Here is a 15,582-nt window from a genome sequence, read left to right as displayed (position 1 = left end):
CTGGTGGACATTCCATCAAAAATTGAGACATCTGTGGCATTGTGTTGAGTGACAAAACTGCACATTTTAGAGTGGCCTTTTATTGTCCCCAGCACAAGGTGCAACTGTGTAATGATCATGCTGATTATCTTGGCAAAGGAGAAATGCTCACTAACTGGGATGTAAACATTTGTGCACAACATTTGTGCAAAATAAGCTTTTTGGGTGAATGGAACATTTCTGGGATCTTTTATTTCAGCTGATGAAACATGGGACAAACACTTTAAATGTTGCATTTTATATTTTTGTCCCATGTATGAAATGGTTGAAAAACATAACACCTATAATAAGAATGAATATTGTGCATTACTTTACTTTCTATTTATTTGATCAAATCAAAAAACATCTGTATTTTTCTTTTTTTAACATTGTCAACCGGAGTTTGTAAGACATGAAAATAGATTGTATATTGTTGCTAGCCAATTACATTACTAATTACAATTATTTATGCACATTTCATTTCATTACAATTACTTACATTAGGCTATGTAACTGTAATTAGTAACAAATGTATCTAAATATACATAAAATAAAATCTATTCAAAGATAAATAAATATTGACATTAGTCTTTTATTTGCCATCTTTCCTAACAACATTTAACAACCGTTAGGTGCATAATCCTAACAGGGTGGAACCTTAGAGTGGAGAGCTTTAGAGCTTTACACAATTTTCCCCCCAACAACAAATGATGATACTTCCGGAATGTGGTACCATTGTGGGAAGGGGCTGTTTTTTTAAAGGGGAATTCAGTGTTTCCTCTATATTCATTTAGCCATCTCCGCAAAATATATATACATTTGTTTTTATATTTTTGCAGAGACAAGCTTTTAAATGGATAGTTGTTGGCTCACTGACTGGAACAGCTAGCATGTATTTGCGCTAACACTAGTATCGATGCATTCCCCCCAGCTAGGTTTACTGTCTCTCTAAAAACAGGCATTTACACAAGCCTGTTTCAAATGACAAGTTAACAAAGGGTTAATGAGGGGTATGTGGTTAATTACTCTCTTACCTCAAGACACTTCACATAACTATATTTAATCTAAATAACAGTTTCCAGACATCCCCTAAGTATCTCAAGTGATACGATTTCTCCCAATTATTAGACAACTTTGTCTGATAAGGCTACTCCTGCTGTGCATACAGGGAAACTGCCTCCCCTGTGTGGACCTTCAGGTGCACCTTCATATTGTGGTGGTGGGAGAACCTCTTTGCACACTGGGGGCAGCTGTAGGGTTTCTCCCCTGTGTGGACCCTCTGGTGCCTCTTCAGGTTGGACGATCGGGAGAAACTAGCTGGGCACAGGTGGCAGCTGAACGCTTTCTCCCCCGTGTGCATCCTCTGGTGGATCTCCACCTGTTTGGGGAAACTGAAGGCTATCCCACAGAATGAACACGGGAAGCGCTTCTCTTTGGCGCTGCCACCTTTACTGATTCCATCTCTACTACTTTCATTTGTCAATGTGCTTGTGTAGCCATTTAGTGTTGAGGCACTGGCATTGTCTGAGGTCTGGTTTAACATTAGGAGAGTGTGAGGAGGATGAAGGCCAGGAAGTGTCTGTGTTGTTGCAGGGTCCATATTCCAGTTGATAGATCCTATAGAAGGCAGGCTGAAGGAAGCACCTGTTAGACGGTTAACCTGAGGTGCCATCAGTCTTTCTGAATCACAACTATATGAGCAGGATGGAGTATCGCTAGCCGAGTCTGTGTCTGTTCTCTTCAGCCGCATACGGACACCTCCCAGTCCCCGCAGACCAATTCTACGCCTTGCCCTGGTCTCAGCCAGTCCTGGTCTCAGTTCAGTTGTTGTTTTGTGTTCCATTGTCTGTTTCTGGTTGTGATTAACAGTGTTGTTCCCCAGCCCAGAGTTGAGGACACTGTCCCATCCACTGACCTCCACTATGTCACCTCTGGTCCTGGCCTGCTCAGTGATGTTGTCCCCTGGGCCCTTGGCGGCACCGGTCTGGGACTGGGAATCCAAGATGTTCACCCAGTCTCCTCTATTAGCCTCCAGCCAACCACCTGCAAGAAGAGGTACTTTACAAACATGGCAGAGAAAATGTAACGTTATAACTACTGTTCCCTGAAGGAGGGAAACGAGGTACAACATACTATGGGGAGTCGCACCTTTGCAACTTCAGTTGAAGGATCTACAATCACGCCTGACAAGGTCAATGAAATCCACGCCTCGCTGGACACACCGTCTTCCACAGGATTAATTCCTTCAATTTAATGCTGCTTTCAGGGCTTGACATTAACTTTTTTAGCCACAAGTAGGCCAGATTATTTACTTGTCCGAAAGCTCAAGTAACTTGTCCCCCACCCAGACCAAATCTCCAGCGTCCGGTGCCAAACTTGCTTGTGCGCCTGGGACAACAGGACTCTGCGCAACGGGAGTTGCCAGGGTCTACGCCCTGAAGGGCAAATGATCTCCCCGGACCAAGGCTGCCTGGGCCAACAGAGCCCCAAGAATCAATGATAAACTCTCCCGGCGCACTCTCTCGAACGTGGGCTGAATCAGAACCACTGGCGGAAATGCATAAAGGAAGGTCAAAGGCCACTGGTCCGCCAGAGAGTCCGTTCCCAACGGGGCACTTGTGTCCCTCATGCAGAAAAAAAGACCATGCGCAAAGATCTATGTTGGCATTGCCGAACCGCTCCCATATCTGGGCAACCACCCAGGGGTATAGCAGATCCACCTGAGTTGAGGTAACCAGGAACATGTATCACCTGAAGTGAGAGCAAATGTGCACTGCTCCACCACAACAGGGACTGAGCCGAGGTGAGGAGGGGGAGGGACCGCCCATGCCTGTTGATGTATTATATTTAAATTGTTGTCATTTAGCACACGCTCTTACCCAGAGTGACTTACAAGAGTGAAAGCACACATTTGTGTACTGTTTTCGTACTGGTCCCCTGTGGGAATCAAACCAACAACCCTGGCATTGCAAGCACCATGCTCTACCAACTGAGCCACCATCGTTAGATATGACCAGCACACAGTGGTGTAAAGTACTTAAGTAAAAATACTTTAAAGTACTGCTTAAGTAGTTTTTGGGGGTATCTGTACTTTACTATTTATATTTTGGCCTACTTTTACTTTACTACATTCCTAAAGAGAATAATGTACTTTTTACTCCATACCTTTTCCTTTACACCCAAAAGAACAGGAAAATTGTCATTCACACACTTATCAAAAGAACATCCCTGGTCATCCCTACTGAGTCACTAAACACATAATTAGTTTGTAAATTATGTTGGAGTGTGCCCGTGGCTATCCGTCAATAAAAATAAAATTGTGCCGTTTAATTAACATAAGAAATTTGAAATGGTTTATACTTTTACTTTTGATACTTAAGTATATTTAAAAGCAAATACTTTGACTTTTACTCAAGTAGTATTTTACTAGGTGAGTTTTACTTGAGTCATTTTGTATTAAGGTACAGTGGCTTGCGAAAGTATTCACCACCCTTGACATTTTTCCTATTTTGTTACCTTACATCCTGGAATTAAATTTGTATCATTTGATTTACACAACATGCAAAATATTTTTGATTGTGAAACAAACAAGAAACAAGACAATAAACAGAACTTGAGCGTGCATAACTATTCACCCCTCAAAGTCAATCCTTTGTAGAGCTAACTTTTTCAGCAATTACAGCTGCAAGTCTCTTGGGGTATGTCTCTATAAGCTTGGCACATCTAGCCACTGGGATATTTTCCCATTCTTTCAGGCAAAACTGTTATAGCTTCTTCAAGTTGGATGGGTTCCGCTGGTGTACTGCAATCTTTAAGTCATACCACAGATTCTCAATTGGATTGAGGTCTGGGCTTTGACTAGGCCATTCCAAGACATTTAAATGTTTCCTCTTAAACCACTTGAGTGTTGCGTTAGCAGTATGCTTAGGGTCACTGTCCTGCCGGAAGGTGAACCTCCATCCCAGTCTCAAATCTCTGGAAGACTGAAACAGGTTTCCTTCAAGAATTTCCCTGTATTTAGTGCCATCCATCATTCCTTCAATTCTGACCAGTTTCTCAGTCCCTACCGGCGAAAAACATCCCCACAGCATGATGCTGCCACCACCATGCATCACTGTGGGGATGGTCTTCTCGGGGTGATGAGAGGTGTTGGGTTTGTGCCAGAAATAGCGTTTTCCTTGATGGCCAAGAAGCTAAATTTTAGTCTCATCTGACCAGAGTACCTTCTTCCATATGTTTGGGGAGTCTCCCACATGCCTTTTGGCAAACACCAAACGCGCTTGCTTATTTTTTTGTTTAAGCAATGGCTTTTTTCTGGCCACTCTTCCGTAAAGCCCAGCTCTGTGGAGTGTATGTCTTAAAGTGGTCCTATGGACAGATACTCCAATCTCCGCTGTGGAGCTTTGCAGCCCCTTCAGGGTTATCTTTGGTCTCTTTGTTGCCTCTGATTAATGCCCTTCTTGTCTGGTCTGTGAGTTTTGGTGGGCGGCTCTCTCTTGGCAGGTTTGTTGTGGTGCCATATTCTTCCCATTTTTAATAATGAATTTAATAGTGCTCCGTGGGATGTTCAAAGTTTCAGATATTTTTTTATAACTCAACCCTGATCTGTACTTCTCCACAACTTTGTCCCTGACCTGTTTGGAGAGCTCCTTGGTCTTCATGGTGCCGCTAGCTTGGTGGTGCCCCTGGCTTTGTGTTGCAGACTCAGGGGCCTTTCAGAACAGGTGTATATATACTGAGATCATGTGACACTTAGATTGCACACAGGTGGACTTTATTTAACGAATTATGTGACTTCTGAAGGTAATTGGTTGCACCAGATCTTATTTAGGGGCTTCATAGCAAAGGGGGTTAATACATATGCACGGACCACTTTTACGTTTTTTATATTTTTTTTGAAAGAAATAATTTTTTTCATTTCACTTCACCAATTTGGACTATTTTGTGTATGTTCATTACATGAATCCAAATAAAAATCCATTTAAATTACAGGTTGTAATGCAACAAAATTTGAAAAACGCCAAGGGGGATGAATAATTTTGCAAGGCACTGTATCTTTACATTACTCACGTATGACAATTGAGTACTTTTTACACCACTGACAGCACATGCCTGCCCAACCAACGCAGGATGGCCTGAGTGCCAGTACACCAGAAGTTCCAGGTAATTGATAAGCCGGGCACTCTGTGACACCATCCATACTCCCCAAATTCAGTAACCCTCGCAGTCTTTCGTGATCACCTTGCAGGACAACACCTGGCGACAGTAGCCGGGGATCCCTCCACTGGGACAGTGCCTGAAGGCATGTCGAGGACACCTGAATTGACTGGTTTAGATAACGAAATGCATCCAAGCGTGTTGCTAGCACCCAGCACTGGAACAGCCCCAGGGGAATGACCACCATCATAGAAGCGTCATCCCCAGTAGGCGCAGGAACTGGTGAAAACGTACTGTGTGCCCCAACCGAAAACTGGGCCAAGCAGAGCTGGAAACCTGACAACCTCTGCGGGGATAGAAAAGTGCAATTTAAGGATGAGTCTAACTCGAGACCCAGGAATGGAATGTGCTGCAATGGGGTTAGACAGCTCCTTTTTCTGGTTTACAATAAAACCTAGAGCATGAACATGGGGCACTAGCCTCGATGTGGGTAACTGCTTGTTCCTTTGACTGCTATCAGCCAATCATCCAGATAGGCCAACACCCTCAGCCCCTGGCCCCTCATGGAGTACCAAAAAACGATGCTACTCTCGTAGCGTGAGGAGGTGGCTGTCCCCAAACGAAGTCCTCTTCATCACCCGAGGAAACCCCCTGAGCTGTCCAGGGACACCATGTCGTCATCCGAACATGGGCCCTGTATGTCACCAAACCCACCGGCTCACCATCTCCCTGCTGGGAGGCTAGTTCCACCTTTTCCGACAAAAGCCTCAAGTCCCTCTCCGCTTCCTGTACCTCGGTCCCAGCCAAGTTGCGGAATTCTTGGAAAGGAAAGTCGCAAAGAATGCAACAAGAATGCTACACGTCTTTCCAGGGAGTTTTCACACAGTATGTGGCAATGCCCACACGGACTGGTTCGACATAGTATAACCCGCATGACTGGGGGCATGATCGTGACCTCGAACCCGGCTTAGTCATCGTCATCTCGGTCGCTTTCTTAGCCATCTTAAACGTTGCTCCAGCAAACTGAAGAATAATTAACTGTTTGTGATTAGGAAACTAACGATACCAAATACAGACTTCAGCACACAATGGAGTGAGCACGTTCTACCAATATGGGACAGTTTAGTTGGCACAACGTAAGACAGTCACGTTTTCTATTTGCTTGTTTCAGTAGCGTGAAGAGTGGAATAGTTGAAGGAATGAAGCCGAGCCTCATGATTATCACCTGTGGAAGGCGGGGCTTCCAGCGAGGTGCAGATTTCATTGGCCTTGTCAGGTGTGATTGTGGATCCTTCAACCGGTCACGAGAGTGCGACTCCCCATAGTATGTTGTACCGAAGTTGAGTGACTGAGGTGGAACTCATATACAATTTTATGTCAATTACCTGGTGAGGTTCATACATTGTGTGTTTGTATATGTCAACATAAGTTGTATTCATTTAATTTTATGAATGAAGAAAATAATATCCAGGCGCATCACTATTCCCATTGAAGAGGGCTCTATGCTGACTTTTTTTTTTTTTTTTTACAAGGAGTAAGTATAAGTAAAATCTAGGCGCACAAAGAAATTTAGGAGCACAATTAAACATATTTCAGGAATTAAAGCTAGAATATTTAATTTTTCTAGGCACACTGATGCTCCTAAATTAAAATTCCACAACAAGATATTTAGATGCATATCTGAGTAAAAGGGTCGCACTGTAGAACCCTGTTGAGGATCTATGGGTTATATGTATTTCTCCCTTACCTTGCTCCCCCATCTTTAGTCCACTCAGCAGATCAATGTTCTCTGGTCCGTCTTCTATTGTCTCCTCTTTGACCAGCAACAGATCAGGCTTCCCATCCTCCATGTCTACTGACTGTAAGAGATACAGAGTGAGAGGATGTTGGATCAAGAAATCTCATATGAGCATCTTCTGATTGGGCAATGAAGGATTGCGATGAGTACTTTGCAAACATGTTAGTTGATATGATTACTTGACACTCTTTAAAATGGTTTGATAATTCAAAGGCATGGTCCCACTCTTCTTAAAAAAATAATCAAGACCTGGGCCCATATCCACAAAGAATCTGAGTAGAAGTGCTGATCAATGATCAGGTCCCCGCCTGTCTACATAGTCTTATTCATTATGATCTAAAAGGCTAAACTGATCCTAGATCAGCACTCCTACTCTGGGAGGTTTTGTGGATACGGGACCTAACATAATACCATTCAGACAGTAGTTTACAGTGGGCTCACCTCAGTGAGACGGTATGTGGTCCTGTGCTGCTCAGCTAATTCCTCTGTGGGTTCAGGAGGAGGTGTAGTCTGGTTGTCCTCCATGACCATAGTCCCCTCAGGGTTCCCCAGACTCTCCTCACAGCCCTCCTCCTTCACAAATAGCACCTCTGGACCCTCCTCCTCCTCCTAGAAGAGACAGGTGATAGAGATATATACTCCCTCAGGTACGTACACACACACAGATAATAAACACACTTTCAACATGGAGTATTTACCCATCCCCAATACAGTTGAGTCCTACACTGTAGTTACACAATGACTTCATTGTTGTTAAACCCATCATGGAGGACATAAATATGATGTGAGTAAAAATAAGTCAGCTATGAAAAGTCATCAGACAAACAAACTATTTTGAAGTGTACAGACAGTAGGTACAATTGAAGTCGGAAGTTTACATACACCTTAGACAAATACATTTAACCTCAGTTTTTCACAATTCCTGACATTTAATCCTAGTAAAAATTCCGTCTTAGGTCAGTTAGGATCACCACTTTATTTTAAGAATGTGAAATGTCAGAATAATAGTAGAGTTATTTATTTCAGCTTATATTTCTTTCATCACATTCCCAGTGGGTCAGAAGTTTACATACACTCAATTAGTATTTGGTAACATTGCCTTTAAATTGTTTAACTTGGGTCAACCATTTCGGGAATCCTTCCACAAGCTTCCCACAATAAGTTGGGTGAATTTTGGCCCATTCCTCCTGACAGAGCTGGTATAACTGAGTCAGGCTTGTAGGCCTCCTTGCTCGCACACACTTTTTAAGTTCTGCCCACAAATTTTCTATAGGATTGAGGTCAGGGCTTTGTGATGGCCACTCCAATACCTTGACTTTGTTGTCCTTAAGCCATTTTGCCACAACTTTGGAAGTATGCTTGGGGTCATTGTCCATTTGGAAGAGCCATTTGCGACCAAGCTTTAACTTCCTGATGTCTTGAGATGTTGCTTCAATATATCCACATAATTTTCCTACCTCATGATGCCATCTATTTTGTGAAGTACACCAGTCCCTCCTGCAGCAAAGCACCCCCACAACATGATGCTGCCACCCCCGTGCTTCACGGTCTGGATGGTGTTCCTCGGCTTGCAAGCCTCCCCCATTTTCCTCCAAACATAGTGATGGTCATTATGGCCAAACAGTTCTATTTTTGTTTCATCAGACCAGAGGACATTTCTCCAAAAAGTACGATCTTTGTCCCCATGTGCAGTTGCAAACCGTAATCTGGCTTTATTATGGCGGTTTTGGAGCAGTGGCTTCTTCCTTGCTGAGCAGCCTTTCAGGTTATGTCGATATAGGACTCGTTTTACTGTGAATATAGATACTTTTGTACCTGTTTCCTCCAGCATCTTCACAAGGTCCATTGCTGTTGTTCTGGGATTGATTTGCACTTTTCGCACCACAGTACGTTCATCTCTAGGAGATAGAACACATCTCCTTCCTGAGCGGGTTGACGGCTGCGTGGTCCCATGGTGTTTATACTTGCGTACTATTGTTTGTACAGATGAACGTGGTACCTTCAGGCATTTGGAAATTGCTCCCAAGGATGAACCAGACTTGTGGTCTACAATTTTTTTTCTGAGGTCTTGGCTGATTTCTTTTGATTTTCCCATGATGTCAAGAAAAGAGGCACTGAGTTTGAAGGTAGGCCTTGAAATACAGCCACAGGTACACCTCCAATTGACTCAGGCTAATTGACATAATTTATCAGAAGCTTTTAAAGCCATGACATAATGTTCTGGAATTTTCCAAGCTGTTTAAAGGCACAGTCAACTTAGTGTATGTAAACTTCTGACCCACTGGAATTGTGATAGTGAATGAAGTGAAAGTGAAATAATCTGTAAACAATTGTTGGAAAAATTACTTGTGTCATGCACAAAGTAGATGTCCTAACCGACTTGCCAAAACTATAGTTTGTTCACAAGAAATTTGTGGAGTGGTTGAAAAACGAGTTTTAATGATTCCAACCTAAGTGTATGTAAACTTCCGACTTCAACTGTATGTGTTAGTGTGTAGGTATATTTAGTGTGTGTATTGATTATAAAGCACTCGAGTTTATGCAGTCAATAAAAGTCTCAGAATGAAAAGTCCCATTTTGTGTTTATTAAACAAACAAGTGTTAAATACACCATTTGAAAACCACACATACACATGTCTCAACAACAAATCAGGATGAACTTGATAAACTGCATTTTCTCATTAAAAGTGTATTGGGGGAAAAAATTAAGTAGTAGACTGGAGGTAATGAAATAGGCATTTGTGAACATCTCACTTAGAAATGTCCTTGTTTATGAAAGAAAAGCCCCTTTTGTCCATTAAAATAACATCAAATTGATCAGAAATACAGTGTAGACATTTATTGACTATTGTAACTGGAAATGGCTGATATATAAAAAAAAAAAAAGGTATATCTACATAGGCCCATTATCAGCAACCATCACTCCTGTGTTCCAATGGCACGTTGTGGTAGCTAATCCCCCTGTTGTGCTAATTAAATAAGCAATAAAACGGGCCTTTTTAGACTAGTTGAGTATCTGCATTTGTAGGTTTGATTACAGGCTAAAAATAGCCAGAAACAAAGAAGTTTCTTCTGAAACTCGTCAGTCTATTCTTGTTCTGAGTAATTAAGGTTATTCCATGCGAGAAATTACCAAGAAACTGAAGATCTCGTACAACGCTGTGTACTAGTCCCTTCACAGAACGGCTCTAACCAGAATATAAAGAGGAGTGGGAGGCCCCGGTGCACAACTGAACAAGAAGACAAGTACATTAGAGTGTCTAGTTTGAGAAACAGACGCCTCACAAGTCGTCAACCGGCAGCTTCATTAAATAGTACCCACAAAACACCAGTCTCAACGTCAACAGTGAAGAGGCCCCCCCTGAGATGCTAGCCTTCATTTCTCAGAACAAGAATAGACTGACGAGTTTCAGAAGAAAGTTCTTTGTTTCTGATCATTTTGAGCCTGTAATCAAACCCCCAAATGCTGATGCTCCAGATACTCAACTAGTCCAAAGAAGGTCAGTTTTGTTGCTTCTTTAATTATAACAACAGTTTTCAGCTGTGCTAACATAATTGCAAAAGGGTTTTCTAATAATCAATTAGCCTTTTAAAATTATAAACTTGGATTAGCTAACACAACGCGCCATTAGAACAGAGGAGTGATGGTTGCTGATAATGGGCCTCTGTACGCCTATGTAGATATTCCATTAAAAATCAGCCGTTTCCAGCTACAATAGTCAGTTATAACATTAATAATGTATTTCTGATCAATTTGATGTTACTTTAAATGGACAAAAAAGTGTTTTTCTTTTAAAAACAAGGACATTTCTAAGTGACCCCAAACTTTTGTAAAGATAGTATATATATATTTTAAATAGTAAAAAGAAAAAAAACCTTGAATGAGTAGGTGTCCAAACTTTTGACTGGTATTGTTGTGTATATACACACACACACAGACACACACACACACACACACACACGTACGTATATGCCTTATATACTGTATCACACAATATCTGGATGCAATATTCTATCCAGGAACATTCAACATTGAAATCTGTGGATATTTCTGCTGACAATAATGAAAATTCATCTTTGAATTTAATGCAGGGCTTGCTCTAAACCATTCCTGAGTGGATTGGTTACTTTCTATGTTATGGAGTGGAATGTTTTTTCAGTTGGTGCATCCTGAGGAAGCTCCTCTCGGAGAACATCTTCCCGCAGTGCGTTCTCCTGTGTGGATCTTCAGGTGCATCTTTTGATGGTTCTGGTGGGAGAATCTCTTCTCACACTGGGGGCAGCTGTAGGATTTCTCCCGTGTGGACCCTCTGGTGCCTATTCAGGCTGGACGAGTGGGAGAAGCGCATATGACACTGGCTACAGCTGAAGGGTTTCACTCCTGTGTGGACCCTCTGGTGGATCTTCAGGTTGCCAGCTTGGGCGAAACGCATGTGACACTGGGTACAGCTGAAGGGTTTCACCCCTGTGTGTACCCTCTGGTGGATTTTCAGGTTACCAGCCTGGGCAAAGCGCATGTGACACTGGGTACAGCTGAAGGGTTTCTCCCCTGTATGGACCCTCTGGTGAATCTCCATCTTCTGGAGGCAGCTGAAGCCTTTCTTACAGAACATGCAGAGGAACTGTTTCTCTTTACTATTGCCTGATGTTTCTCCTCCTCCCAGAGCCTTGGCCCTTTGGTCCTTTGAATTCAATACCTGATCGAAAAGGATGTGTGAATCGGAAGGCCCCATCAACGTGGACACTGGGTCGCGATCCCTGAGCGTGCGTAAAGGGGAGTTGGTCGCGACATTTGGATTTGTCTCTAAGTTTTCCCTGTAATCTAAGAAATCTTCGCCTTGTAAGTGTCCGTCTCTTAGGTGACTATCTGCATTCCGTGTGGGAGAAGCGTCGGCCTCCACTTTCACCTCATCTAGAATCAGACCCTCCCCTTTCTTATCTAGGCACCCTTCAGAGTATACACTACTACTGTACCGGTTCCAGTCCCCTCTAGACAGATCAGTCTGTCTCTCTAAACCCAAGGGCAAGTTGCCACGGTCCATGTCTGTAGCGTAAGAACAAGACTGATCACCACCAGTGTGTAACGTGTCATCGTCTCCACGGTAATGAACCGTTCTTTGGCTTTGGTGACATAACGGAAAGTACTCTGAGCCGGGAGCTGGAGGACAGCCCAGTAGCCCCAGCCTCTCCGGGTCTAAACTGTGGTCAGATCCTGTATGGAAGTGCCTGTGTGTTACAGTTAAAGTCTCTGTGTCTGTCTCTGACTTGAGGACGGTGTTCGGCGTTCCACTGACCTCCGTGATGCTGCGTTGGGGCGCTGGGGCGGTGGTGGGGTCCTCAGTGGCTTCATGGGGCACTCCAGCCACTCCAGTCTGGATGTCACTACTGTGCCGTGGGTCCTCCTCTCCTTCAGACCCCTCCAGCTTCACCCCAGGACCTGCAGCCTCTGCATCTGCAGACTGACACAAGAAGAGAGGAGGTTATTACCGGCACATGAGTCTAATTGGATAACAGTGTTGTAGGGAAGTCTCACAAGCTCCCCTATGGCAGCTAAGTGAAGATGTACATGTAAGCAAGTGAATAGCTGAGGGGAGCCTTTCTGAAGTAAACTGGACACATTTGATGTACTGTAATTTTTATGTAATACTATTACACTAACCTCTATCACGATAACGTGCTGGGTTGAGGTTCCACTCCCCTCATCAACAGTGATTGGTTGGTCATCTCGCCATGTATTGTCTCTCGCTGGCTTCACAAAACTCCTGTGGCCTCCAGTGAGATGTCCTTCACCTGAGAGTGATTGGGGGGAAAGAGGTGGTTAGGTTAGCTACTGTCAATGCTCAATGGTATATTGTACACTATTGTTACTGTCTAGAATTGGCAAGGATGTAAGGTAACACATCTCATAACTTCTTGATGTACTATTTGTTGATTGATGTATTCTGTTTAATGCATCACATTGTTTTAATTGAGTAAATAATAGGAAATGCAGTAAATAGTAGAATCTGGTTAGAATACGATAGGTTCTTTGTGCAAGATAGCTAAGTATTAAATAGAGGTTAAATAAATATAATTGTTTTTAAATCAGGGGGATTATTGCATAGAATTCAAAAACTGACCAAGACCCAATTATGGTTAAGACAGTTTCCAATACTCGCTCATCGGGACCCTAAGGTGTGCACTTTTTGTTTTGTTGCCCTAACACTACAAAGCTTGATGATTAGTTGACTTTTTGAAACAGATGTGTAGTGTTAGGGCAAAAAACAAAACGGTCTGGAGGACCGAGTTTGGGAAATGCTGAGTTAACACATCTAAAGTCACACATGCGCTTAGGAGAACGGGGCGACAGGCCCCGCAGCCTCGGTCTTCTGCAAAATGTACCTCTTGCCATTCCTCTGTTTCGGTCGAGGATCTTGACACTACTGGGACGACTGGCGAGGACGCGCTCTCGCATTGTCCTCTCTGCGCGCTCCCGCGCCACCTTCAGTTCAAGTAGCTGTAGTTTCCTCCGCAATGAGCCGTTTTCTTTCCGGCTTTGAGTTATTTCCAAACGAAACACTGCATAGTCGTCGTCTACGAGTTTACAGATCTCTGCCACGGCTGCATTCGCTAGTACCTCCATAATGGAGGCTATTTGAGCGTGAAAAACCATACAGTTAGCCATTGTTAGCAGCTAGCTAGCGTTACCTAGACAACATCTATCAACCAAGTCCTGTCTCCAACGAGAATTAAACACTACCTGGAATAATTATGTCACGCTATGCATTTAAATGTCATATTTTGAGTTCCATGGTGTTAGTAAACGTCCTAATAAAAACGCTAACGTGGAAATTGCTCTTAGTCACTGTTCACTTCCGTTTAAACTGAAGAGAAATGATCTTATTGGTTGTCGTCGTAGCTCAAAGGGTGTGGTTAAATAAAACATTTTGGCGCACTGTTTCAATAACGGTACTGTTTTTACGTTACATATCAAATCTCATATGATCAGCATCTTTCAAGCTGAGAGCAGAATTGTTTAGAAAGAAGTGTGTTAGCAAACATATAGTAGAAAATAATAGAATCACCACAGTAAGGTAAATATTCAACTGTCCGAGTTCTAGCCTAGATCCGTCCTAATATCATTGTGTAAAAATGTTTGTTTAGTTGCGTCTATCTCTACAAGTTACCACAAAATATACACAACATTTGGAATAGTTAAATTATGGTTTTGAAATACCTACCCAGGTAGCTAGCACTCACTCACATGGCTAACTTTAGTTCTGTCATGAAAAGGGACATGAGGGAAGTCCTACAATATTACCTTTTTCTAGTGTTTGAGAACGCTTGGGAGCAGGCAATGTTGAAAAGTCATCTTTAGACATGTAAGTATGCTCCCGCAACACATATTCTCCGCAAAATGCTCTCATGGTCAACAGAGCTGATCATGGACTGTTGGATATCAGACAAACAGCAGCAATACACAATTGCATATCTATTGTTTTGTAACTTATTACAGAATACAAATCACTGATACACTTCACAAGAATTAGTAAAGCCTGAGTCACCTTAGAAGCTTAGACATAAGAGCATGTACATGAAAATATCATACAATAAGTGTACTGGACAATTTATTGGTGCCCCTGCATTAGCATTATACATTTAAAAATGTTTAATTTAACATTTATTTAACTAGGAAAGTCAGTTAAGAACAAATTCTTATTTACAATGATGGCCTACACCGGCCAAACCCGGGCAACGCTTGGTCAATTGTGCGCCGCCCTATGGGACTCCCAATCATTGACAATGTGTTCAGAATTGTATGTATGGACCATAATATTTTGGGGCGTTGGAATTGCTCCAAATTTGAGAAAAAGTCATTTCTCTCTCATGGCTAACTACCAGGAGGTTTGAAAAGACGAGGCTGAGTGAGTGGGGAGCTTATATTCATGAGCTCGCCTTGACTGACAGTTCTTTGAAACACGTACGTCAAAAAACTTGGATGCAGTGTTTCAGTAAAATCATCTCAAGCAGATTTAGTGATACACAAAACAACTCAAACAACATTGAAATTGCATCAATGATGTCAATTTTTTTCACACATCTTCCGTTTGGCATGTCTCTTGTGATTCTCATGTCTCAGTCATTACCACAAGCACGTTCTCCCCAATTAAGGTGCCACCATCCTCCTGTGCTATCTAGGTATATAAACCTTGCCCCTCTGCAACGACGCCTTCTCCAAATCAAATGCTATTGGTCACATACACATATTTAGCAGATGTTATTGCGGCTGTAGTGAAATGTTTGTGTTCCTAGCCCCAGCCGTGCAGTAGTATCTAACAATTCACAACAATACACACATCTAAAAGTAAAAGAATGGAATTAAGAAATATTACATTGAGCAATATCGGAGTGGCATTGACTAAAATACAGGAGAATAGAATACAGGGCCTCCCGAGTGGCGCAATGGTCTAAGGCACTGCATCGCAGTGCTATCTGTGCCACTAGAGATTCTGGGTTAGAGTCCAGGCTCTATCACAGCCGGCCGCAACCGGGAGACCCATGGGGCTTAGGTGAGGGCTTGGCAAGCAGGGATGTCCTTGTCCCATCACGCACTAGCAACTCCTGTGGCA

General features: G+C 42.7%; 1 protein-coding gene across 1 annotated transcript; it reads right to left on the bottom strand.

The window, feature by feature from the left end:
- Nucleotides 1-596: 596 nt before the first annotated feature.
- On the bottom strand, nucleotides 597-13,824 carry LOC120052932. Its single transcript, XM_039000169.1, has 6 exons — nucleotides 13,355-13,824; nucleotides 12,633-12,763; nucleotides 12,268-12,432; nucleotides 7,415-7,582; nucleotides 6,923-7,034; nucleotides 597-2,061 (listed from the first exon to the last, which is right to left on the bottom strand). The coding sequence occupies exons 1-6, from the start codon at nucleotides 13,635-13,637 to the stop codon at nucleotides 1,166-1,168; spliced, it is 1,755 nt and encodes a 584-aa protein (XP_038856097.1). The 5' UTR covers nucleotides 13,638-13,824; the 3' UTR covers nucleotides 597-1,165.
- Nucleotides 13,825-15,582: the final 1,758 nt, after the last annotated feature.

Source organism: Salvelinus namaycush, chromosome 8, assembly GCF_016432855.1.
Source record: "Salvelinus namaycush isolate Seneca chromosome 8, SaNama_1.0, whole genome shotgun sequence".
NCBI classification, from domain to species: domain Eukaryota; kingdom Metazoa; phylum Chordata; class Actinopteri; order Salmoniformes; family Salmonidae; genus Salvelinus; species Salvelinus namaycush.
This window is presented reverse-complemented; position numbering and strand designations above follow the sequence as displayed.

Excerpts from the sequence above, each read along its gene's own strand:
- LOC120052932 (XM_039000169.1), bottom strand. The coding sequence starts at position 13,637 with ATGGCTAACTGTATGGTTTTTCACGCTCAAATAGCCTCCATTATGGAG. Across the intron at positions 7,583-12,267 it reads CCCAACGCAGCATCACGGAG|GAGGAGGAGGAGGGTCCAGA; the intron begins GTCAGTGGAACG and ends TGTCTCTTCTAG. Across the intron at positions 7,035-7,414 it reads CCACATACCGTCTCACTGAG|TCAGTAGACATGGAGGATGG; the intron begins GTGAGCCCACTG and ends TATCTCTTACAG.